The sequence below is a fragment of the Nesoenas mayeri genome (genome assembly GCF_963082525.1).
Source record: "Nesoenas mayeri genome assembly, chromosome: 2".
NCBI lineage: Eukaryota > Metazoa > Chordata > Aves > Columbiformes > Columbidae > Nesoenas > Nesoenas mayeri.
In genome coordinates, this window is record NC_137543.1 from 76075621 (window position 1) to 76100855 (window position 25235).

A 25235-nucleotide genomic window follows, 5' to 3' on the forward strand; every position below is an offset into this window, starting at 1 on the left:
GATCAAATTGGGTAGTCAGTGAATATGTCACCTACCCAAATTCTTCTTTTCAACAAACCAGAAAAAGGATTTAAACAGCTCTGAGTTATGAGAATTGAGTTACATGGCAGAGACTGGAAAATTTAACAATGGTATGTGCCTCCAGGATGCTGAAGCTGTAGACTGTCACTGGGTAGTAGTACTGTTGCTTATCAAAGCACTATGTAAACCCACATTAAATTATTGGAAAAGCAAGGGCTGGTCATCACGTGACGTGTATTTCTGACATTCCTAGCAATGTGGAGAGGACTTACCACCAGCAACTGCATAAACACGGCTGGATTTTAGCTCAGGTTGGGTCAGGATGGGTGCCCTGAACGTACACTGTGGGCTTTGTAATACAGGCTTCATTGTGACAGCTCAGTAAGCACAAAATCAGCTCTTTGGCATTTTCCAGTAATTGGAAAATAAAAATGTTAGTTATAGACTGCAAATGGCTTTTTATAGGAAAATAATAAGAAGCATTTTGTATTTATATTATGCTTTTAAATTCAAAATGTCTGACCATTTACAAAGAGTTCTGGCTGGTCAACAAAAACTTTGAATGCAAGTTTGCTGAGCACTATGCTATCGGAACTGGATGACTTAATAGACTTGATCTGCAGGATGATTAGGAAGTTAAAGAAGCCCACAGAAGGAGTTCTGTTTGGGGAAGATGAGGCAGGGATGCAAAGGCAGCTTGAATTTGCACATATAGAAAGGGAAAACTATAGCAAAAGGGTTTTTTTTTTTTTCCCCCTTGGACAAACAGTAAGTCATCCTTTTCTCTTTCCACTGATCTAAGATACTCAGAGAAACTTGTTACTAAAATAGAGAAGTTCTGGGGAAAATAAGTCTTTCTTCTAGACACCCAGAGACAAGACAACACCAGTAAGAGCAGTAAAGGTAGAAAATGTTTCAGCATGGGTAGGAAAGGCAGTCTCCCTTGTTTTTAATTTTCGCTTAAGAATTCTAAGACTCCTTAAAGGGGTGGGGGGGATGGGAGGGGTGGGGGTGCAGAGAGAAGGCAATAAGGATAATAAATAAAAGATAGTGAAAGATAATGACACTGAGCTGAGTTTGCAAACCCACAGACAGATGTTAATGTAACTACAAAAAATAAAAGCAGCAATAGCTAAAGAGATTTCACTGATAAAATGCAGGTGTTTGGCAAGAATTTGGGGATGAGAGTGGAAGGATGCAAGCTGTCAATGGGATTCCAAAGTAGAAGGAGGAATGAAGATGATAGAATGTAATTTTCAATAATCTTTGTTTTGCAGAATAAAATTCTCACAAAGCCTTAAAGGGAAGACTCGAATCTTAGTGTGTGTGGCTTTTGGTGGTGGTAGTGTTTTGGTTTTAATGCCAACTAATTCACCTATTCATATTCCTGCAGTTCAAAAAAAACCACACAGTAAATGGTATATATATTATCTTTCAGTTCTGTAATTTAAAAATGTGTATAATGTGGTACTTAGTTTTGGTCACAGTCTCTAGCACATCTTAAGACAGCGGTGTCTCAGCAAGGTGTAGGTGTTATAGTAAATATTTTAGTAGCAGTGATGAAGTATATGAGGCCCACATGCTGTGCAGTTAATTCTTGGATCATAAAAGCAATCACTTTGCAGATACCGAATGATATATAAACTCTCTGTGTTAATGGATACCAAGATTACATGAAACCTAAGAGATTCAGCCCAGGTATTTGTGGAAAGCCAAGAGAAAGATGCCTAAAATGATTTCAGGAAGGAGGAACAACAGATTTAAATCTACTGAAGATTTGCTTAAGGTGTCTAAAATTATGCATCATTACACTGCTTTCTTACTCTTAAAAACATGTACTGCTTAGATGTATTGTTTCAATAAATGTTATTCTGCAAAAGAAGTTTGTTGTTGTTGTTGTTGTTCTGGGGTTTTTGTGGTTTTGTTGTGATATTTTTGTAACTGTTCTGCCACCTAAGATCACATCACTGTCTTTTCATGTTTAGACAGGTCCGTGAGAAGTCACAACTTTGAAGCTATTGTTATTTGAACTGTAGGTGATGTAGCCAAAAAAATTCAAAAATTATGGAAGTGCTTTTTTAAACCCCATGAGAAAGGAAAAAAAGTTATTGTGGGATGACAGAGAAAGTCTCTGATTTCACAAATTTTAAAGTTTATTACCCAGTTACTTCAGAAGAATCTGTTGTAGATCCATGAGGGTAATTTTTCTTTTCTTTTCTTTTCTTTTTTTTTTTTTTTTAAACAAGAACTCTAGAAAGTATCAGTCCAAGGTGGCATGACTTTTTCCAGCTCAGAGGCAAATAGACATTTAATTTTGTACATGGAAATGTTCCAAAAGTGTTTAACTAACACTTGAACACAGGATCTATAATCATAAGGCTGCTCACACGTCTCAAAGATACACAACATTACAGAAAATGTAAATTATTATTGTAGGATTCAGTGACATTAAACCTCAAAAAAATTAAAATTGTTGAGTATTTCAGGTCAAATGAGAATAACATTCTCAAATACTTTACATCCCCAGCTTTCCTTCCATCAGTTTAGCCTCAGAGAACACTTCTTAACACAGGAGGAAGCTGGGATACAGGAAACTGTGTCTTGCACTATAATATTACTAGATGAGATTATTACATCCTGAAGTTGTGTTTTATCTGAAAAAGCACCCTGCTTCCTTTCTTCTACTGATAGCAGGAAGGACAAGCAGGCACAGAAATTGTATGCATTTTTAACAAAACAAAGCAATTCCTTGCTAGGCGGTCACACAAATTTACATGAATGCCCAATTCGGATTTCTTTAAGACTCTTTATTAGGTCTTGTATGCCCCTTTTATACCCTGAAGATAATTAACTTAAAAAAAAATACCATAATTTTAGGTACAGGGGTTTTAGAGCAGCAATAAGGAGGAGAGCTTTGTGGTTTACATCTGCTTTAACTGAGTGATAAACAGAAGGATCTGACTTAGAGGGGCTTTTGATTACAACACCAACATCTAATGTTAAGATTATTTGGTTTTATCAATACACTGTAACATCTTATTTCTGGCAAAGGGAGATCAAATGGGGGCCTGCCTGGAATCACAGACAATGAGATAAGAATCTACAACAGTTTCATTTGATCAAGGGAGTTACCGATCAATCAGCAGGTACATAAGAATGTCCAGCCTTCCTCTAACAGGACAAAAAAAACCCAGATGTATCTCTATTTGCCCATAGGATAAGACCATTAAGCAGTATTAAGAATTAGAAGCTCATGACACAAGTGATTTATTCCAGTGGATGTGAAATCTACTGCATAAATCCAAGAAACAGAGAACTTATTTAAAATCAAGGTCACTATCACAATCCCTAGCTAAAATGGGTTTTCTGAAAGACTGATGCGAATACTAAGAGATTCAAATACTGAAAATCCAATGTGTTCTGTTTTCTTCTCATGGTTATGACAAGTACCATCAAACCTTCTGAGGAGGCATCCTTGCATTCTAACACAGATGGTCCATCTGAAATCTAATAATAACTAAACCACTACCATGCTTCCTCGCTTGGCAGCTCAGCAAACAGGAGTCACCCCCTGTTCATAACAGGTCACAGGTTTCACATTAAGCAAATGACACAGGACACAGGCTTCAGGACCTGTTGGGCTTTGCCTGTGCTTGTCTTGCTCTGCCTGAAGATTTGTTTTTGCTTGCAATAGCAATTATCTAATGACCAGATCTCTATTACCTACTTAGTTTTAACTTTTCATTAGCTCTATATAATTGCATGATGTAATGTCTATAGTGATATACATTTAGTGATAAGTGGGTATTTGTAACATGTAGCTACTGTGAGTAGAATGACCTATTAGACCCTCTCTAATAAAACAGCACAGAGGATTATCAGAAGCTTTGAAGGAACAGGCAGAGGGCAATACCTGAGGCCCAGGGGCCATAAACACCCCACTGATGGCCAGTTACTGGTCATTAAAGGAATACAACCTCAAGAGCAAGGTAAATCAAGCAATTTGCCAAGCCTTAGGGGTAGCAAAGAAAACAAAGAATGGGCACCCAATGCATGTAAAACCCACACTACGTAATAAATTTAGATACAATATGGACTTGCAGACCAATGACTAATAAGCAAAGGGTAGAGCTGTTAGCAAACATAAAAAAAGATCCCAACCACATCCTAAAGTAAGAATAAACCGTACTGGTAAGTACTGACAAGTAAAGTACTGGCAAAGTACCTGGGATACTGACCAGTTGCTGGACACCCACCTTCAGATTGAAACCATCAGCCTCAGCAGAGAGAATGGAGGGACTAAAGAGTTTCTGAATATTTGTTACCTGAACATAATTGAAACTATTTGATTAATATGACCATTAAGACTATATTTAGAGTAAGGATTCATTTTTGGCTTTACATGAATGGTGTATTCCTTTCTGCCTCCAACAGGACTGTGACTGTAACAAACTGGTGAGAATCCAAGCAATCTATTCTCTGACTGCAACAAATTTTGAACACAATTTCTATAGTTACTACCATGATGTTCTAAAAATAGGAAAACAAACAGACCCCTCTGGACTTGTACTGCTAAGATTTCACGTTAAAGGCTGTTAGTAAAATGGGTGCTAATAAAAAGGTTTTTCAGTATTATTTTATATTGTACAGATTTTTCTATTTTCTTGCCCATACATTTTTCAGCTTCTTCTCCCAAGACACATTGTAACAGATGTCTTGCTGCAAAAGTAACATTTTCCTTTAGTAACTGTTTTCAAATTTTATTTCGTTATCCTTACATTGATACTAACACATGTGAATTGATTAAGATATGAGTTCTTCAACAACAGTGAGTAACTTCAAAACTTGCAGCAGAAAGATGTAAGCTACCATGATGTCCCTCTGGTCTGATGCTTACCTATTTATTTGTCTCTAGGGTTTTTTTTTGTAGCCTTTAATCTAGGAACAGAAGGGTTTAACAAAGATGAAACATCAGATATTGACCTCGCTAGATTGAAAAAGAAAAACAAACAAATAAACAAACAAAAAACTTGAAGAATGTCCCTAACCAAAAGCTAAGTTCAAAGCACTTTTCAACAGGCGTATTATCCTCCCTGATATCCAAATTTGACATTATAATCGGGAATGCAGGTGCAAGAGGGTATTTTTAGTATATATATCTAGGTATATATTTTTACTGTTGATCCAGAATTAACTCTATCTTTATGCCACACATCTTTGTTGTAATTTCATTTTTTTCACAGTTTTAATTAGAGAGATTCACTCTACTTGAAGGTGACCACAGTTACAAATTTTCCATATGACTGTAAATATTTTACCAGCATTTGGAAGTGGAAGGACTTGGAGGGGGAGGAGGAGAAAAGGAAGAGATAGTACATTGCCTCTATTGGGATGCCTCATAACATACTGTATGGTTAAAGGTATTTTTAAATTTGCATGGGCAACATTAATTTTTATTTTCATTAGATCAAGAACTGGAATGCCTAAGCTTGCAAATTCATAATTTCTTTCTTTTTTTTTTTTTTTTAATCATCATTCTTTGCTGTTATTCCCATGAAAACTTTACCATTATCAACAAAATTATGTTAAACACCAGTACCTTTCAATCCAGAACTATGAGATTATGACAGAAAATATCAAATAAAAATCCAGACACTGCTGGACAAAACATGCTCAAATCCTATACACCTAGGTGTCTTGGTTCAAAATATGCCTGAATAAATATGTAAATCTATGCTGTTCCTGAAAGCATCTCAGATGCAAGAAAGGATATTTATGATGGGGGCGGGGTGGGGGGGTGGTGGAAAGTGGAGCTTCAGGAAAAGTATGAATGCACTCATGTGCATTGACAGTATAACGAACCCAAACTGACAACAATACTGGTTAGTTCTCTGTTCCTTCTCTCTTGTCTGCAGATGTACATCTAGTGGTGAGTATCAGCAGCAAAGAAAATTGTTAAGAATTGTAGAGGGACTTAGAATACATAATGAAGACTTTTTGACTTACAGGAGAAAAAGAACTACAGTGCGTTTTTCTATTTATGGTTAAGAAAGGACTTCAAAGGGACAATTTTTGCCTGGTTGTGATTATACTGTACATATACTAATCTAATACAGATGAAGCAGATAGGACCATAAAATGGAAATATCTTTAGAATCGAGACCTAAGACAATAATGAAGACAACTACTCTACAGGGTCATATTTTGTTTCTGAGTATTCAGATATTTTCATAAAGGTCTGGGAATTGTTGTGAGGCAGAGACTGACATTTCAAATTTTTATTTTATTCAGCCTTCATTTTCATAGCATTTTCAGAAAAGAATTGAAACCAGACTTCTCATTCATAGAATGCAATTTCAGTGCTGGAGTGGAGAAAAATGACAGAAGGAACCCCCATCACCAACCAGTCAAGGGGAATATTGTAAATCATAAGGTAAGGAATGAGCATGAGATCTAAATCTGGTAGAGCTACTCCTTCATCTGCAGGCAGCCAGCCTTAGATTAGCAGAGGAGGGAGGGGAAATTCTGCTCCAGCACTTCTCACGACAAACCAGTCCCATTAAAGGCTTAGGCAGTGGTGAGTGAAAAATGTTTTCCTCTTTCTTCTTTTTTTGCTGAAAAGGGTGAAATTATTTACCTCATTTTGTATGTTGTGAACAACTAGCATGTAGTGATTTTTACAAACAAAAAACCTGTCTAGGAAGTTAAAAATTTTAGGTAGTGGGATGAAGAGAATAGTAACAGAAGTCCCAGAACAATCCAGCTCTAGTTTCCTTAGTTCAATACTAATACACAGTTCAATACTGTGATGATAGGCACACAGTGAACTATTAAGCTGTAGGTTGTGCTAGTATAGGTAGAACTGCATTCATCAGACACTCTCAGCTGTTTCATTTGCCTCTTCCTCATTAATACATACTCTTCAGATTTATTTGTAATTTTGAAGCCATTTCAAAAATGCTCTGAACTTAAAAAATGGGTTGAGAATTCTTTCTCTAAACCTAGAATATTTTAAAAATTAATTACAGTACAGTCCAAATGTGCACTGTTCTGTCCTAGACACAGTTTATGGGTAAGAAAATGGGGACATCATAATTCAGAAAGTCAGGAAGATGCTGTTCCAGTACAACAGGCATTACAATTATTGCTCCTTCTATCCTCATCTGAAAATAACAGCGTTTTTATTAAACAAGACATTTAGGGTAAGCTTTATGTTTCCTAATGTTGTCTTTTGTCTAATCCGCATGTATAATCTGGAATATTGCCAGTATAATGATTCAAAGCCTTGTTAGACAATGCTTTCAATTATAGATGGGGCTATACAGGACTTAAAGTGACCAAGATGAAAATTTTATTGGAAGTAATTAATAGAAGTCATTCATGCTCATTCCAAGCTCATGCAAGGATTGATACTATTCAAAGCAAGAGAAATGAGAACTAAGCCACAAACTGAAAGAGGTAAAGTCATGAATTCCAGTGATTCAGTCAAGCCAAAGCTATAAAATCAGTTTTGCAGCCTCCTTCTTCAGTATCCTTTACCTCGAGCAGACTCCCAGACGAACTGTGATTATGCTGCTCCCCAGAATGTGGTCATCTCTTCTACACTCCCAATATGGCTGTGTTTTTGATTCTCACTAAAAGCTTAAAATATGTTCAACTATCACGTATGAATAGTCCTGAGTGTACACGCATCTAAGAAATATGCATTTACAACACAAAATATATCACATGTATACCTACATAGATGGATATATATCTTCTCTAACTCCAATACTAACTGAAATTTGGAGTCCACTGTTAGATTTTAACTGGAAAGTTTTAGGGGTGGCCTTTAAAGGCCCATCTACCTTTTTGAGGTTAAAATAAAGAGTCTTCTGACATAGTATAAACTCTGCAGAGTTAGAACTTCATGAGTTTTCTATCACAGCGTAACTACCACTTCCTCATTTACTTTTCAAAACTCACATACAGAAAAGCCCTGAAAATTATACTGCTTTTGTACTGTACACTAAAAAATATACAGACATATGGTTTGTTTCATTAATTAATGGAATCAAATAAGCATGTATCAATTTATGAAAATCCTTTCTTTATGAGCTCACATAATCTCTTCACCACTTGAAAGAAAAAAAAAAAAAAAGAAGAAAAAAACCCAACAACAACAAACAAACCGCAGAGCACTTTACATTTTTCCAAGGAAAATGTTGGGAAGGAATCAATTGGAACAGCTTTATATTCAAAATCATCTGTGAAGCATCAAAGTTATGTTTGTTGGCATCTGTGCTCCAGCTGTGGGATTTCAAGCTTTTTATTTTTTTAATCACGTTCCTTATTCCAATGAGTAAGTACTTGATTTTGTGCATTGAAAGAGTTGGAAAGTGAATTCATCAGGGACTGTTCATACTCCCACAGCCTTTAATGGCATTTTACTAAAAGAACATGGCAACTTTAAAGCTTCACCAGGCATGTATTTTACTAGATTTTCACAAGTGAAAATTTCACAGTATTAAGCTAGATTAAAAAAAAAAAATAAAAATCTTGGTTATACTCATTGAACTGTGTAGACAGAAAAAGATGCCTAAAAAGACAATTAAACCAGCCAACAAACAAAAGCTTCCAGTATCAGACTCATAAATAAATTATGTTATGGCAATGTTAACCGATTCTTTGACTGTTGGGAATCCATTTGTGACCCAGTTCTTATCTTTATTAAAAAGCAGTCAGAATGATGGAAAGTCTGAGACTGACCCAGATGCCCCTGAAATCAAAGGAAGACTAAATTGACTTCAATGCCTTTTGGATGAGGCCCTGTTTTAGCAGTGACTATCAAGCACTAAAACCACTTTGTGTGTCAGTTTGACTCCGTATGAAGTGTAACGTGATTTTGAAGAGCTACAGAAACCTAATGGTGCATTTTCTCCATGACTTTCAGAGATTGTGTACTGATTATTATCTTGCTTGACCTCCCATAGCCACCATAAGCTTATCAAGGTGCAAGTGGTGAGGAGGGGGTGTTTTGGGGTTTTTAAGTGTAATATAGCTACTGCCCAGTTCAGCAGTTCCAAAAAGTGCCCTGCAGGATCTCATATTTGCTTTTGACTGAGTAGACTAGGTTCCTGGTTTAGGTGCCCAAGGTTAAGAAATATAAATACAATCACAAAAAAAACTATTTTGGTCAACTATTTTTTCCAGAGAAACATCAAAGAATCTTCTTTGCTGCTTTCTGCTCTCTTGAGAGGTGACGCCATTCAAGAGAAAAAGCATTAAGGGACTAGTCCCCAACCTCTTCTCTGCACTACAGATGAGCAAAAAAGATTGTCAAGTTCAGTACAACTACTGATGAGGGACATGAATCATGGACATGAACCAGCAGAATGCTATAGCAGGGAAGCTCATCTTGAGCGCTGTATTAGAGGCAGAAAGGAAATGCCTGCTGTCAGTCAAGAAACCTGAGGAATGGCAAAATTAAATCAGCAGAACTAAACACTAGGGAGAGAAAGGCTATTAAAAGCATGAAACCACTCTTCAAAAAGCTGCACGTAGGAATGAAAAATGAATGGAAAGAATAACGAAATCTAGCATATTACATGTAAAAACACAATACAAGAGGCCAGAAAATAATTCAACTAGGAGATTAGAAAGGTATAACAGCTAAAACTCAATCCTATATTTCAAGCACCGCAGGGACAGAAAGATTGCTACACAGTCTACACGCCACATGGATTATGAAGGTACACAAAGGGCATTTAGAAATGGCAGGGCCAGAGCAGGCTGTTGAAGATGTTACAGAACAAATACACAAAATTGACAAAAAATGTCACCAAAGACTTTAACTAAGGAAATGGAAATAAGTAAACGATACTAGTGACACACACCTTCTTGCATAAATTTCCCTTCCTGTCTGAGGCCTGGAAGATGGTAAATGTGCCACCATTTTTTAAAATACTGCAGGAAGCTCAGGGCAACTGTGAAACAATGAGAATGAAATCTGAATTGGGGACAATCATAATAAAGCATGAAATTAGTGGACACATGAACAAATATGAACTGCTGAAGAACAAAACTATATACTTTGCTTTTTTGTGAAAGGAAGCCCTGAACCTATCAGTCTCTGAAGAAGTCAACAAACATGGATAGAGGAGGCAAGTTGATACAAGTTGTTTACTTTGAATTCAAGAAGACATTTCACAATGTCTCTCAAAGTGCATTAAGGAAACTTGCAGCCACAAGCTAAGAGAAAAGCTATTATTCTTTCACAGGCAATTAACTGCTTAAAAGATGGGAAATGGAAGAGAGGAATAAATGGTCAGTTTTCACAACAGAAGGTGTCCAACACGGTCAGTACTGGGTCCTGCATGGTTAAACATGTTAAACACCACAGGAAGTACTGTAGTGTCTAAAATGCCATCTACTTTTAGGAAAGCAATCTAAAGGGGGTATTGCAGGCAAAAAAAGAAAGGAGAAGTATACAGTTAAGGAAGTGCACAATCTATATCAGGCTGGCACAGAGGGCAAAATGCAGTTCTAAGAACTAAACTCACCAATAAATTTCCCCCCAGATAATCAAAGGTGCCTATCTTGTTGAAGGCAAGAGATTAATCATCCATTTTCATCTCTATTTGCCTGACTATTTTAGACAAAGCCCTTTTGTGACTTTAGCCTAAACAAACACTTTTTTAAAATCTTGCACTCTTGTGATATAAATTTTTCTTTCTTCTGCACATTTCACCCTACCTGCCTCTCATAACACAAAAAATCCTGCTAATACTTCCTATGAAATTTAAGGCAACATAAATTAGTTTTTCATGACATTTTTGGACTATCGTAGCAAGTCAGATTTTACTTTATCGTTAGAACATATATTGCTATACTTTTTTAGTTTTATTTACAAAACTAACCAGTAAATAAAATGCTATTAATTCTGAAAGCAAAAGAAGTGAAAACATTTCCGTAACTAAAGACAGCAAGATAGACTGCATTCTTTTTTTTTTTTTTTTTCAAAATTACATTTTTATAACCCCCAGCTAGGTTTTTGATGGATTAATTCCTATAATCTATCACTTGCTTTTTTTCTCACATTCTGTGTAACGAGTCATTTTTATACTTCATACCAAATGGTTGATGCTAGATTTCACTCTATGTCTAGTATTCCTTTTAGCCCTCAATTTCAGAAGCAGCTTATAGGCACCAATATTACTTCTTTTTCTAAGTACTTTAAAACCTCTTTAACAAAATATTAATGCTGCCTAACTATCTCACACAAATGCTTCGATATGTGAATGGGGATTCTGGATCAGCTTTTTAGTAAGGGATAGGACACATAAATTAACTATTTTTAATAGGGAGCTTAGTGAATTTGCGAAGAGGGTTATGTGCCTCTATGTGATAGCATAGAGTAGAATTCTAATTTTGTGAGAAACTGTCTGAAAATTTTTAAAACTTCTGACTGAATCTCTTTTCATGCTTTAAATAAAGTGAACATACTTCATTTCAGATTAAAGCAGGATTATAGGTCTTGGTTTTCTCGATAGAGTAATAGGCAGATACACTCTCTGGACTTCTGCTGGCCCATGCCATTCACAGCTGTTAAGTCAGGCAACAACGAGCGACATGGGTCTATTGACAAACTCTCAGGTTTTTCATATAGTTTGTATTGATTGGGCTGGGGACAGAATAAACTCAGGTGTGGGAATTGCGAATTTTGCTAGTAAGAGGTACATCCACAGTAGTAAGGCATTACCAGAACATTAAATTGACAGAGCCAAACTATCCAAGCTCCCACATTGCAGATCTGAGCTGTATACAACATCCTCACAAGTGCCGACATCCAAATGGCCTTTGGAAAGGAATCTTGGAATCTGCCACAACCTTCATAAATAACCTTTGTGTACTAAAAATGGGGTTGCTTGTGAGTAAAGCAGCAATCACAAAGAAGAGTCTCGTGTTGAGCAGTGTGCAGATGTTGGCTACGTAACAGTCTCGTAGCTGAGCTGGCATCTGGCAATCCAGCCTGAGTAATTGACAAAGTAGCAGTAGTGCCATAGGATCTGGGGAGAGATTTAAGTTTTCTTTCCCTCTCTAGTCCACAAAGAAAATGGGGTTCAAGTACTATTTCTGACAGAGCCTGTTTCTCTTCAATAATTGTGCACACGTCCAGCTGGCATAGAATCATAGAGTGTTCTGAGTTGGAAGGGACCCACAAGGATCATCAAGTCCAACTCCCGTCCCTGCATATTGACAACCCCACAGTTCACACCATGTGTCTGAGGGTGTTGTCCAGTCTCTTCTTGAACACTATCAGGCTTGGGGCCATGACACCTCCCTGGGGAGCCTGTTCCAGTGCTCCAACACCCTCTGCATGAAGAAGCTTTTCTGAATGTCCAACCTAAACATCCCCCGGCACATCTTCCTGCCATTCCCTCGGGTTCCCTCATTGGTTGTCAGAGAGATCAGCAGCTGCTGCTCCTCCTCCCCTTGTGAGGAACATGTAGCTGTGATGAGGTGTCCCCTCAGTCTCTTCTTCTCCAATGTTGTGGAAGAGACACCCAGCCCCCCGCAAAGCAGGATGAACTGCATAAGGAGCTGCTGACGAGTGTACCCTGAGTGAGGGATCAAGAATGCATTTAGGATCTTCTAGTACTGTCTTATTCTGCAGAAATTGTTCACAATTTGGAGATTAATATGTGAAGTTGTAACTTCCAAGTTTTCTCATGCACCCTAAGAGAATCAATAGGGTTTCATCACCTTGCATCAGCTGAGCAGCTGGTCAACTCCTCAACTTTAAATGTGAGGACACTGCTAGCAGAGTTTGCATGTCAACTCTACCATTTCTTTTCTACTTTTCCTTCTCGAAATTGATTCAAAGCCTAAAGAGATCAAACTGAGTCTGTCCTTCCTATTAGTCAGCTGAAAAATAAAGGTAAAGTCTACAGCTGCTTGTTTCCATCTAGAGCCTCTCTGACAAAGCAAAGAAAGAACTGCATTTCTGGACCACTACCAGACTGCATAGGGGCTTTACCAACTTCAAACAAAAGATAAATCAGCTCCTTTATCTTCATGAAGTAGTATATGCCTCATTGATCTCTCATGCTGTAAATTGTTTTAAGTAACAAAGTTGGAGATTTTCATAATGTAAACTGAAAGGTCTATTTTTATGACTTCAAATTAATTCACCTTTCTGATGTTTCAGACGATGTAACAAGTATTGTAGAATGAGAAAAACTCTGTTCTGGAATCTGACAGATTAATAATTTTTCTTTCAGCCACATTTCTCTGGCAGAAAATAAATTTGCTATGTGATACTGCTTTCAAGTATCGTAAGGGGTCCTGGATAGGGGGGCTGTGAAACTACATCCTGCCCTTCAGTCTGCAAGGGTGAATCACTGTGTGCTGGTAAATGAGCTCAGTGTTTGCGTGAGCTTATATTTTCAGACATGAAGAATACAATCCCATCTACTGGAACATTCAGGACTACATATTATCATTTCAAAACAGGCTGAGTCACTATGTCCTGAAGATACAAAAGAAGTTACAAATAAACAATTAAAATGTATGTTTACCTCTGTAATGGCAACAGAGTGTATTACTTTTTCAGGCTTCACCCATTCCTCAATTTACTGAGGCTGAAGTGAAGAACACTGAAACAAAACTCTCTTTTGTGTTAACCATCAGGTCTACATGTGAGCACACTTGTTTATAGAATGTGTAAATACAAGTACTATATTTGCACTGTAGCATTTTAACTACAGGTGATTAAACCTAAAAGAAACAAAATAAATCAGAGGGACAATTTGTTGTAAGCTGATTCAACACTTAGAAAGAGCAGCATTGGAAATGTCATTCTAGATCAGAGATGCTGTCCTTGATTATTGTCAAAGTACAGCACAGAAATAACCAGAATGCCCAAAGCACAGCTCTTGATTGGATTGTAAATATTCAGAAAAAGATTTAAAACTTTAAAATGTGATTTACTATACTAAAATGTAATAATTTTTTTTTGCTATTATAATTCTAGTTCATCCTGATATCCTGCTTATCTAGGGGGTTTTTTGACTCTAAAGATTTAAGCCTCAACAATTTCTTGCAACAAGTTACATCATCTAATGATGCCCTAGACAGAAATTAATTCCTTTAATTGGCTTCATATTTCCTTAAAATTCCATATATTACAATACAGAGTGCACAGAAATTCCAGTGTTCCCTCTCTAAACATCTCATTACTTTATACACTAGTCCTTTATACACTAGGACCCCGCCTACTCTGATTTATCTTCTTTAGGACATTTTCCATGGCTCAGCTCTCTTCCACCACTTGCCACAGCCTTTAAGAACACTAAGCGTTGCTAAAGAACAATTTTGTGTAACAGCTCTGTCATGTTTCTGAGGTCATTTTCAATGCCATGCTTCATGCACCATTTTTTTCCCATTTTGATTGCGACTGCAGAATGACTTAAGGTTGTTACTGAACCGCCTACAGTAAAATTAAGGTTTTTGCATACTTACAAAGACATGTCTTTGCAATGGAAGAGACTTTGAAAATTTGTAGATGAAATCAGAATGAGCTTCCATGACTACAGTCATTGATCCAATAGTGTCAGATAAATTCAGCTTCAAAATAAGCTCAGCTTTGAAGATAACAGCAGTGAGGGAGACATCACATTACTTGCAATATGTGAAACAAAAACTGTGATTTCAACTAGCTTGAGTCCAGACTCTTACAGTCATCACTTCTGACACTAGTTTATATGAACCCTCAGACTACCTTTTTTAGTCTCTATTGTAAATACCTTGCTGAAACATCCTAAATGCTAAAACTGAATCTACATTTTTCACTGCTGCACAACTTTTCTGGCTTATAGCTAGTATCATAAACAACTCACACACCAGGGTCATTCTCCTGTGTTGTTCCTCACTGCTTCAAGGTGAGAGCAGGAGTTTCTGTTAATTTTACATTAAGTTCACTACTTTGTAATTACAATATAAGTCATTTCTATTACTCCAGCCCTCAAAGACGTCAATACAAATCAATCTTTGTATTGATGATGCACCATAACTTCAGGTCACCAGCAAATGTAGTACAAAGTAATCAAAAGTATTAAGAACACTAATAAGCAAGATCTGTCCAAAGTAATTTCTTTAGGAAATCTGGAGTAATCTCCCAGTAATCTGACATTTTCCCCCCCAGGACAGCCCACTAGTATGCTCAGTTAGCTTTATCCATCTTTTAACTCCAACACCTTCTTGCTAGTACATTGCTTTAATGGTGCCCCTGGTTTTGTAACACCATATCACAAATTTAACAGCATATACTTTGAAGATGCTTCATTTTGATGGTCAGAAACCCCTGTTATCTTCTTGAAGAACAATGCCCAAAAGATATGAAGTGGTCTATATTGGTCATATCTTAAGGGATTGCACTCCACTTTCCATTTACATCTGAATTAATTTTTACCCTAAAATTGTTCAGCATTTTGAAAATCAGAGATACCTGCATCCCTTTTTAATTTTCCTTGAGTTAGGATATGAGGCTTGCTATCTTGTTTTCCTTTCTAAAAACAAGCAAATAAACAAACATATTAAATACAGCTCTAGTCTTTCTAGTACTCCAGGACAGAGATTACTTTGTTCTTCCTTCTTCCTTCCAAATTAGTGGTCTGTATAGATCTATTACATTTACCATTTATAAAGTGGTGCACTACCATAGTGTAGTAATTACCATAACCAACTGTCATATTTTGACTTTTAGCCAGGTGCTTTCAGGAGTCAGGGAGGATGATCTTGTATAAGCAAAACGGTCTACATAGTTTTTGTCTTATTCCTTACCTTCTTTTTGGCATCTGAGGCTGGTTGCCACTGAAGGCAGGACCCTTACTGGGCTTAGCCAGGACTCTGAGACAGTACAGAAAATATTAGATGGGTCTGGTGTATCCTACTCCCATGATTGCTAGATGGAGGATAGGAATAAACTTCCTCCCAGAGCAGATTGGTAGAAACACTGCATGTTATGTCTGTTGTTCTTTTTTTGGCTTAAATCCCCTCAAAATACATTTTGGTTGCCACAAAATCACCAATTCCCTGAGTCTCCTGAAATCTCTCTGGAATTTTTTTTACAGTTCTCCTTGTTTAAGTCAGTTCTGATTTCATGGAAATAGTACTTATGTATCAAATAAAACCACAATAAACATACTACATAAGTAGATCCATAAGCACTGGAACTAATGAAGCCTCATTTCCTATAAGTTTATATTTCAAGTCTTTTACGTTTTGCTTCTCTCATTTCCCTTTCCATATCTCCTGACAGTAGGACTTAGCAGTCTGCCTGCTGAAAATTAAAAGACATGCAGTGACTGGGCACAAGGTACACTTATGCTAACATGTACAGTAACTGACCAGCATCTGATGCCACTTGGACCAAAAAAGGGACTCAGCCGCAACTCTGTCTCTCATGGTGGGAACTAATTTAGGTTTTCGTCATCTACTGGGCCACTGTTTCTCGTCCAACTTGTAATTATGTGTTCTCATCTAAGATTGTCCTCCAATCAAGCACAGTTGTAATGGGGGAGTTGGTTCCTTCCTTATGGGCGGAAGGGTAAGAATAACTGACAGACTACAACATGATCCTGTAAGCCTTATTACTTGATGAAACTTAGCTAAAACCGTGTCATCTACTTTTTTTTTGACTTTTAGTGTTCAATGACAGAGTTATAGGTTACTTCCCAGAGATAAATGAATGTTCTAGGTTCACAGCAATGAAAAAATCTCTGGCTGTATGAAGCACAGGTCCCCAGAAAATATTCTACAGTTTCAGTATCACTCATTAATTCATTCTACAATTAAAGCAGCACAAAACCTCAGCACTCAATAGCCTTTCTTCCTAAATATCTTCCTCATTATAATTCATATTCAAAAATGAGCTGAGTCAAAGGGAAGTAAAAAGTTGATGTCTCATAATGCTGAGCCCTTGATCCCAACTCTGCCTGTTGGGCACAGAATGAGGGAGGTTTCAGATACTTCTGCTTTCTATGGTTATCAGATACAGTAATGATGATCACAATTCAAACACAGAACCTCATATAGCCAGGTGTAAGGTATTATCTCTATGTAACAATAACAAAGGCTACATCTACAGTGTGGGAGCTGCTGAAAACTGCAACAAACAGCATTAACTGGTACAGGACACACTCTAGTGAACTCCGTGTTTTAGGAAACTGTGGGAAATTGTGGATGCAGCAAATTGAGTCTCCTATCTCTGATCAATACATCTCCTTAAGTGGATGAAAGCACTTGACTATCACCTGACCTTGAGGGACAGATCGGCTGTTTCCTACATCCAAAGCCCGAAGAACGTTTGTGTATAGGTACAGTAAAATTTGTTTCCTCTATTTTTTTGAATAAGGTTTAGATTTCTGAATGAAACACACATCACCTGTATCACAGGTATACATATGTCCAAAATGAAGCTGTTGAATGTGAGAATACTCACTTTGGAGAACCTTTCTAACAGTTTTGAAGGGGATTTCAAATCAGCTGGCATTGGTCCACAAAAGAATTTATCATACGTGACTTGGAAACTCTGACAGAGTTTCCTACAGGAGCCTCGGAACAGGAGTGTAGTCAATATCGATTGTCACGGGTTGAACTAAATTGCTTGAAGTGGAGTAGTGACAGTTTTCCAGAAGCTGAAGATTTGTTTCTCAGTTTTAAATTGTTCTAAAAATTACATTCTCAAAAAACAGATGTTTCATACTGCTCTGTTTTAAGCAAGAAAGCAAGCAACTTGAAGTTTAGCCTATTTTTCAAAATGAAACAAATCAAATAGCAAAATGATCACTGGATGTGTAGCTGAAGACCACCCTGAATATCCTACATTTGGATACATATGCACATCAGTTCAACCCATTTATATTTAATGTTTACTTTAACTATGCATGTGAAGCTGATAACTCACTTTACTGAAAAAGTTGAGCACTACATGTACTATTAATTGATATGTGTTAGCATTTTCTGAAACTATTTTTTGTGATTTCAACGTTTTTTGTTTTATCCTCTTTAATTACTTGGCATTGCTCATAATTGCAATAGCATATCCAGAAACAACAACAGGCTTTACTTTGCTATAATATAAATCATACAAAAAACATCTAATATTCAGACTTTACATTATAGCCAGAAAAAAGTATTGGAAAATGAAATGACTATGATGCAGGCAAACATCATAGAAAAAGTAGAATTTTTTTGTACCTCATGCTTGTGCGAATACATTTTCTTGTTTTGCAATGGACGACGTATTATTTCATTTTTCTTTAACTCAAAGAGGCCAAATGGAAACTTAAAAAAAGAACCATAAAAAAGCATAATAACAATCTTATTTTCTGGTCCCTTTTATCTAGGTTAGGAATTTGGAGTGTGCTTTGTGAGATGGCAAGTATTTTAAAGACAGACTATGTCCTTTCTGATGGACAAAGTACTTCTGAAAACCTTCCATCTTTGAACTCCCTTTAAAAACTTAATGAAAGAAAACATTTTTGTCATTTGTTTTTCCAAGAGTTTGGTGTGGTTTTTTGTTTGTTTGTTTTGTTTTGTTTTTAATCTTGTGTCATAACAAAAACTTCAGAATACAGATAGTTTTTTTATTCTCAAAGTTTTGTGTTCAGCACACTTATGGAACATTGCAATAATAATAATAATAAGATGAATGTGTCACTAGTAACTTCTTCTAAGAAATAAACAAAAAAAAATTCCTCTTTTTTTTTATTCCACAGCAAAACCCAACATGTTTTGTTTAGGTATATGAAAAGTACATACACTTCACCAGTCTTCCAATACAAAAACTAAAATTAATGTGTATGTTAGCATGCCTGAAATGAAAATACAGACAAATATATGTAAAGCGTGGCATCCAACCTGAGCCTCAATCTAGATTTCTTATTCTAGCAATAATTCTTTAAAAAAAATTGTTTTTTTATTACTGGCCTGAGGCAAATTCAACTGAGATTATGTTTCTCAGGGGAAAAGAAGCATTTTCTGAAGCAAATGTACAATTTATCTGAGTATGCTATAAAATCTGGAAATATTTGCCCTCTGAGTCATATTAGCACAGTCCACACAATTCCATACTTCCTTCTCCAGTGCACGTACCACTTGAACACATTACAGTAATACCTGTTTTGTGATCCATTTAAGCTTTCTATTACCATATTTTAGCTGGTCCTAAATTTGGCTGTGATGGTCCTATCTCTTACTAGGCAATTTCAAGCATTCTTTACCAGTTTTGATTAACAGACAGACCTTGACACGTCCTTATGTCTCCAGATCTGCATTTCAAGTTTCATCTTTTTGATCTTTAGGAGTCTCTGTGGTCTAATTATCCTATATCACAATGATTTATGTTTTTCTATATTCTATATATTCTATATATATTTCTATATCCTAAGTTTCTGGCCATCCATATTCATGTATTAAATGCACTTCAATAAGAGATGCATCTTTAAAATATCATAATGTTTTTCTCTCTTTGAAATACTTATATGTCTCAAAAGATCTATTATTATTAGTAGTAGTAGTAGTATTACATAAGATTCTAAGTTTGCAATAATTGCAGGGAACTCTATCGAGTCCTGATAAAAAACATTCAAGTGTCTTGGTTGATTTCTGCTGTAAGACAGATAAAGCCGAGGAACCAACTGATCAGAAACATGCAAAAAAGCAAAACACAGGCAGGAGCCATCTGCTGTGATATTACTGACTAAGAGCGATCCAAAAACTAAAAGGAAGGAAAAATGCTCAGTAAAAATTATGTGGTATAAATCATTAGGTGGACACAGAAAACAGCCATGAATATGGTAAAAGCTGCAAAACGCAAAGAGCTAAATAGATTAAGATTGGCAATACTGCAGTCTCACAGCCTGATCGCAGATTGGAAAACAGGAGAGGCAGGTTCTCCTATGACATAAAATCTGGTCTCCTGATACTGCTGGCAAACAAGCTGTAAGACGTCCCCTCTTAAGCTGTATAAAAACAGTTGTTGCTGTTTTTCTCCTCCAAACCCCTACTGAAAAATAGTTCTAAAAGCAAAGAATCAGCATAGTTGAAAGGAGTCCTAAGACAGCATTTAGACTACCCTACACCTCTGATGCATCAAAAGTTTTTTTTTCATTTAAAGATGAAATGAAGCCCAACACAGTTATTATCTTATTAAAGGATATGTTCTCCAGTCCTCTACCTATACATTTTTCTTTCCCACTTTTTACAAAGACAAGTCTTGACTCTACAGACCACAGACTCTGAACTACACAGTTGCAGAAGATCTATGGCAACTCATGCCATTCAAACATTGTGAAAGTTTCCCAGATTCCATCCTCACTGAGGGTAAATAAGAAACATGGAGACTCTCCTTTTACATTAAAGCTATCACCTAAAGGTTGAAAGGGAGAACTAGGCATTTTAAATCCTTGACTCTATTCTCAGCTATGCTTTTAGTTCACTCAGTGAAAGTTTGGTTCAGAACATTTTTTACTCCAGATCTGATCTCCGGTAGAGAGGGTAGATTACTAGCACTTTCATTGCAACTTTTCCTGAAATTATTTAGCTTTCCAAGAGCTCTGAGATACCCAGAACAAAAGGTTTCAGAAAAAAATCAAATTCAGTAACTATATTCAATCATCTAAGTTTAGTATTACTACAACCAGTAAAGATGTGAAATTAGTACCAATAAGGTATAATAACTTCTCCTTTATTCACTATGGTAAAAATTCATAATTCTAATTGTTTTCAAAGATATATACCTAAAACAATAAAACCAACAATCTGGTTGAAGCAGAAGAACCTTTGATGTATAAACAAGTTTTGATATTTCTGCTCCTCGTTCATTAGGTTTTTATTAATATAAGTATTAATAAAATAAATAAAATTTAAAAAATAATAAAATAAGTATTTCACATTACTCTTTCCCACATTAATGAAACAAAATCTTAGAAGAAATAAAGTATTTTCTTCTCCAGATACACTCATTGACAAGGTCCTACTATGGCTGCAAAATTTTTGACTGGAGACAGGTAACTTACAGGTTTAAATTCACTGAAACTTAAAACAGAACACTGACTTTATATCCAAGTCCTTTGTCTTGCAAGAAAACCAGGGGTTACAGGGGATTTCTAGCTAGGCTGGTTTCCATTGGTGTCTGAGTATTAGCAAGACAACTGTGTACTCCAAAGCTAAGCACTTTTTGAAACCATGAACACAATAATTTTCTTATTAATAAAAAAACCCACAAACTTTTCCATAGCTGAACCAGTAACTGTTTTGTGACACAGCGGAGACAACATGCTAAGACCGCCAATAAATTACAAAACCCAGTAACATTGATCTCAAATCAGTTATAATTAAGAAATTTTTACACTAAAGGTTTCCCTATGTTTCTCATAGAACTTCCAAAGAAAATTAGAGCTATGCATTTTTCATTTTAGACCGGGGAAGATTCTGTGCAAAACAAAATACTGCTTTCTTTCACAAACATTAGTATGGGATAAACAAGGATGACCAAGACAGAAAACCTTCGGACTGTGCTCTTTTCTATGCTAGTCAGGAACGTTTAGCAATAGATCTAGACCAGAAGTCTGCTTTTTTTTGTGTACCATCAGGGGGAGACAAATATTTTGGAAAACTTGGCATAATTCTAAGTGATTAGATTGCTTCTTAAAGTTCAACTGAAAGACAATAACAAACCTGTTGGATGTTTTCAAACTACTGAAAATGCGATTCTACCACCAGGATAAATGTTAGAAAGAGAACAAACCCTGGGAAAATGCACAAAACCTTAAAATTAGAAAAAGGTAACAAATGATCCTTTCTTCAGTATTGAATTACTGCCAGTCTAAAAAATAGACCACAGATGATGACAAACCTCAGAATTAAGCTTACTCTCTGAAATAAAGGCATGTAAAAATTGGTTTAATATGTGAAAAAAATGTGTTTTTCTTCTACCTCTTTAATATTTTGGAACAAAATTGAGTACTTGTTTCTCAGTGTGCAACATTAGGCCTGGATATTAGGCACAACATGGCTAAAATTAAATTCTCATTTTTCCTTTAAGCTGTGCTCATTCTTGGTCACTGGGGAGATTAAAACCACCATCTGTCATTCATCAGCAGAATGTCTTCTGCAGTTTTGGCCACTTCAAAATTTCACCCATGTTATGCTTTCCACATAATAACCCCTTCAGTGACAATCCACCACTAGAATTCAAATTATCATGAAACAGCATCCCAAGGTTCATCTTCTGATATTCACCTACACTTGCTATGACTTTGCTTTAGCTTTTCCTTGTCCTGCAACACTATTCATTCCTCTGGCTTTGATACTATTACCTGTTCCAGAATGTTCACACTTAGGTTATCTTCCCAGTCTACCACGGTGAATGTGTCACCCTGCTCTCTACAGGTCTCTACTACCTTTCTCTCCACCTATATACTACTATGCATCATCTCATTCACCTTCAAGAAAGCAATGTCCCATTTTGATACTCCCATTAAATGAAACCTACCACTTATATTTGTTCACATATAAGAAAAAGCCCCTATATGCTTTCTCGTACGTTTCTTTTCATAAACCGGGTATCCACAAAGCACTTCTATTCATTCAAAATCATCGCACTGTAGCTTCAAAGCCTGACAATGCCTAGCCTGCTGTCTGTGCTAAGATCTCTATCACTGTTCGAGCTTACTTCAGCACTTCCAGGCCATTCCATGTGTATTCATTTATTGACTCTTATGCATCTAGATTTTAAACTCATCTTTTTTCTGTGCTCTGCAGGACCTGACACACTGGAGTCCTGGGCTCACAGGTAGAGTTCCTATGTACTCTGGTGATAAAATTAAAAACCACCATAAACTTGCCAAGGACACATCCATCTCTGTATCAGTCTTGCCTCAGGAAGCTCATTGTCTAGATGATATTGTGAAAAAGCCGAGTTACACATATTTCTGACTGATAAACTGCGTGAATTTCAGCACACATGAGCAACACAGAGACAAACCCACTCTGGTAACTCATGTTAGGGGAAGAGCATACAGACATATACAGATGCCCTGTGGACACAGGGCAATGTATGGCATATGGCTATAGATATTTACTGAAGGGAAAGCTGCAAATTACTTACCACACTGCAGCCAGGACAGTCAGGACCATTTTCACATGTCCTACGCCGCGCCTGGATTCCTCCTCCGCACTGAGCAGTGCAGCGCTCCCATGGACCCCAGCTTGTCCAAAACACATGAGGGGGGCACAACAAATGCTCATTGCAGTACCTGTGAGAAGAGGCAAACAAGGAGGCAAAGAATATATTTAGTACCAAGACAACACTTTCCCCAAAAGCCCATCATTTGCATTATTCAGATAGATGTTTGTACAGGGAAATATTTTATAAAAACGGCCCCTCCCTATTCATAAATCACTGAAAAAAAAAGTTTTCACACTGCATAGTGTTTAAACATTTGAGATTTTTCTTTTTTTTAGGCTGTAATTGTTGGGGTGAAACATTTTTTTTGCTGTATTCATGCCATTATACAACATATGTGACACAACCATGCTATTGTACTGTGAGCTCGTAAGGAAGGTTGACAACTACTTTATTAAAACCAGTTGTGGCTACACATCTGGGACAGAAGTGAGTCAACCAAACAGAAGGCAACCATTTATGCAGGTGGTCTTTTATCAGTCTCCAGCTAAGCATTGATTAGCATCCATCTCTCATGTTCAGAGAGCTAAACTTGCTTTTTCTTTCCACAGTGTCTCCACTTTTATGGGTAAAATAAAAGCTAAAACATTGATTCTAGGCATAAAAAACTGCACTGTTTTCATAATGTTATTACTTTACCTTTTAAAGTGTTGTTTTAGCTATTACAATCTTTGAAGGATTTCCCAGTAGGCTTCAAACTGATTCAGAAGCCTATTAGGTTCTTGAGGGAAGCATGAATAATTTACTACTGAGCTGTCATTACTGTAACAAGACATTCAGGTATGTGGGAGGGTCCCAACTTTTAGTGAGTGTTTTCATTTTTTGTAAAACCCTAAGATTCCTGACTTTTTAGTATGCCATCCAATACCTCCAGCCCTAGCATATGCTGCTTAGTAACGATCCGCTATACAGGTCCAAAGGATTTGGGCCACCAGCAAGTGTGACTGGGGCTCTGAAAGAGACTAAGTTGTCATTAAAGATAAAGCAAAGCCAGGACATATTCAGAAAACAGATGAAGCTGAAGTAGTGCTCTGATATTTTATGGATGTGGCTGAGTGGCTCTTGCTCCAACTACTGACTGTCCTGAGCAAACAATCTGTTACAGTATTTATTCATCTTTTACACTAGGCATCAAAATCCACTGTCTTCTTGCCTTTCTGACAAGTTTCCATCACTTTGCACTCTTCTGCAATGCAAACCAACTCTAATAACGCAGTAATTAATTTTCTACAAAAAGAGAAATGATAGTGTAAACTGCTGTCATTTTCAACAAGAATAACCATAATCACATTTTCTTTAAGAAAGCTCTAATTCTTCATTATGAAGGAATTCGCATGTTCAGAATTGTTTGGGAAAAAAATGTTGTCTATGTTATATCCAAATAGGTTTATCACATGTGCTAGAGGCTATGATTCAGAATTTTTCTCTAGGTCTGAGCAACCCCATCAAAATTTAAAAGGGAGTGCAGTAAATAGGGGAGTGACATTTAGTTTTGTGTTTCTGTATAGTTAAGGAAACTATTAACAGCTTGTATTGACCTTATCTGCTCTTTAAGTGGGGGAAAAAAAAAACAAAAACAACATAACAAAACCAAACCCTGAATATTTATCTATCTGCTATCTCAGAATTCTTCAATGTGTGATGTGGACCAATGTTTTCCAGTAGTAGCTTATACATAAAATACCTTTTTTCCTCCTGCATTTTCAAAATGCGCAGTTCACAGTTCACATTATGTTGTCACTAAAGATGAGGAACATTCTGTGTTTGGATGTTCTTCCCCCAAAACTCCAACAGCTGCACACATTCTTTATCACATGCAGTCATTTATACGAATGTTTGTGATAGTTTGTCTCTGTGATCATTTATTGAGAACGTGTACCCAATGAAACATAGATGCAACATCACCATTTATTTAGTCAAAAGAGCACAGTTTTTTGCATGATTTCATTAGTTGTTAATGGAGACGTGATAAGTTAATTTG

General features: G+C 36.6%; 1 protein-coding gene across 1 annotated transcript in view; it reads right to left on the bottom strand.

The window, feature by feature from the left end:
* SEMA5A (semaphorin 5A) overlaps positions 1–25235 on the bottom strand; it is a gene marked incomplete at both ends in the record, with an annotated part of 321097 nt that overhangs the window by 44271 nt on the left and 251591 nt on the right. Inside the window, 1 exon segment of the mRNA XM_080340350.1 lies at positions 23177–23324. Within this exon segment, the coding sequence (XP_080196476.1) occupies positions 23177–23324 (148 nt within the window).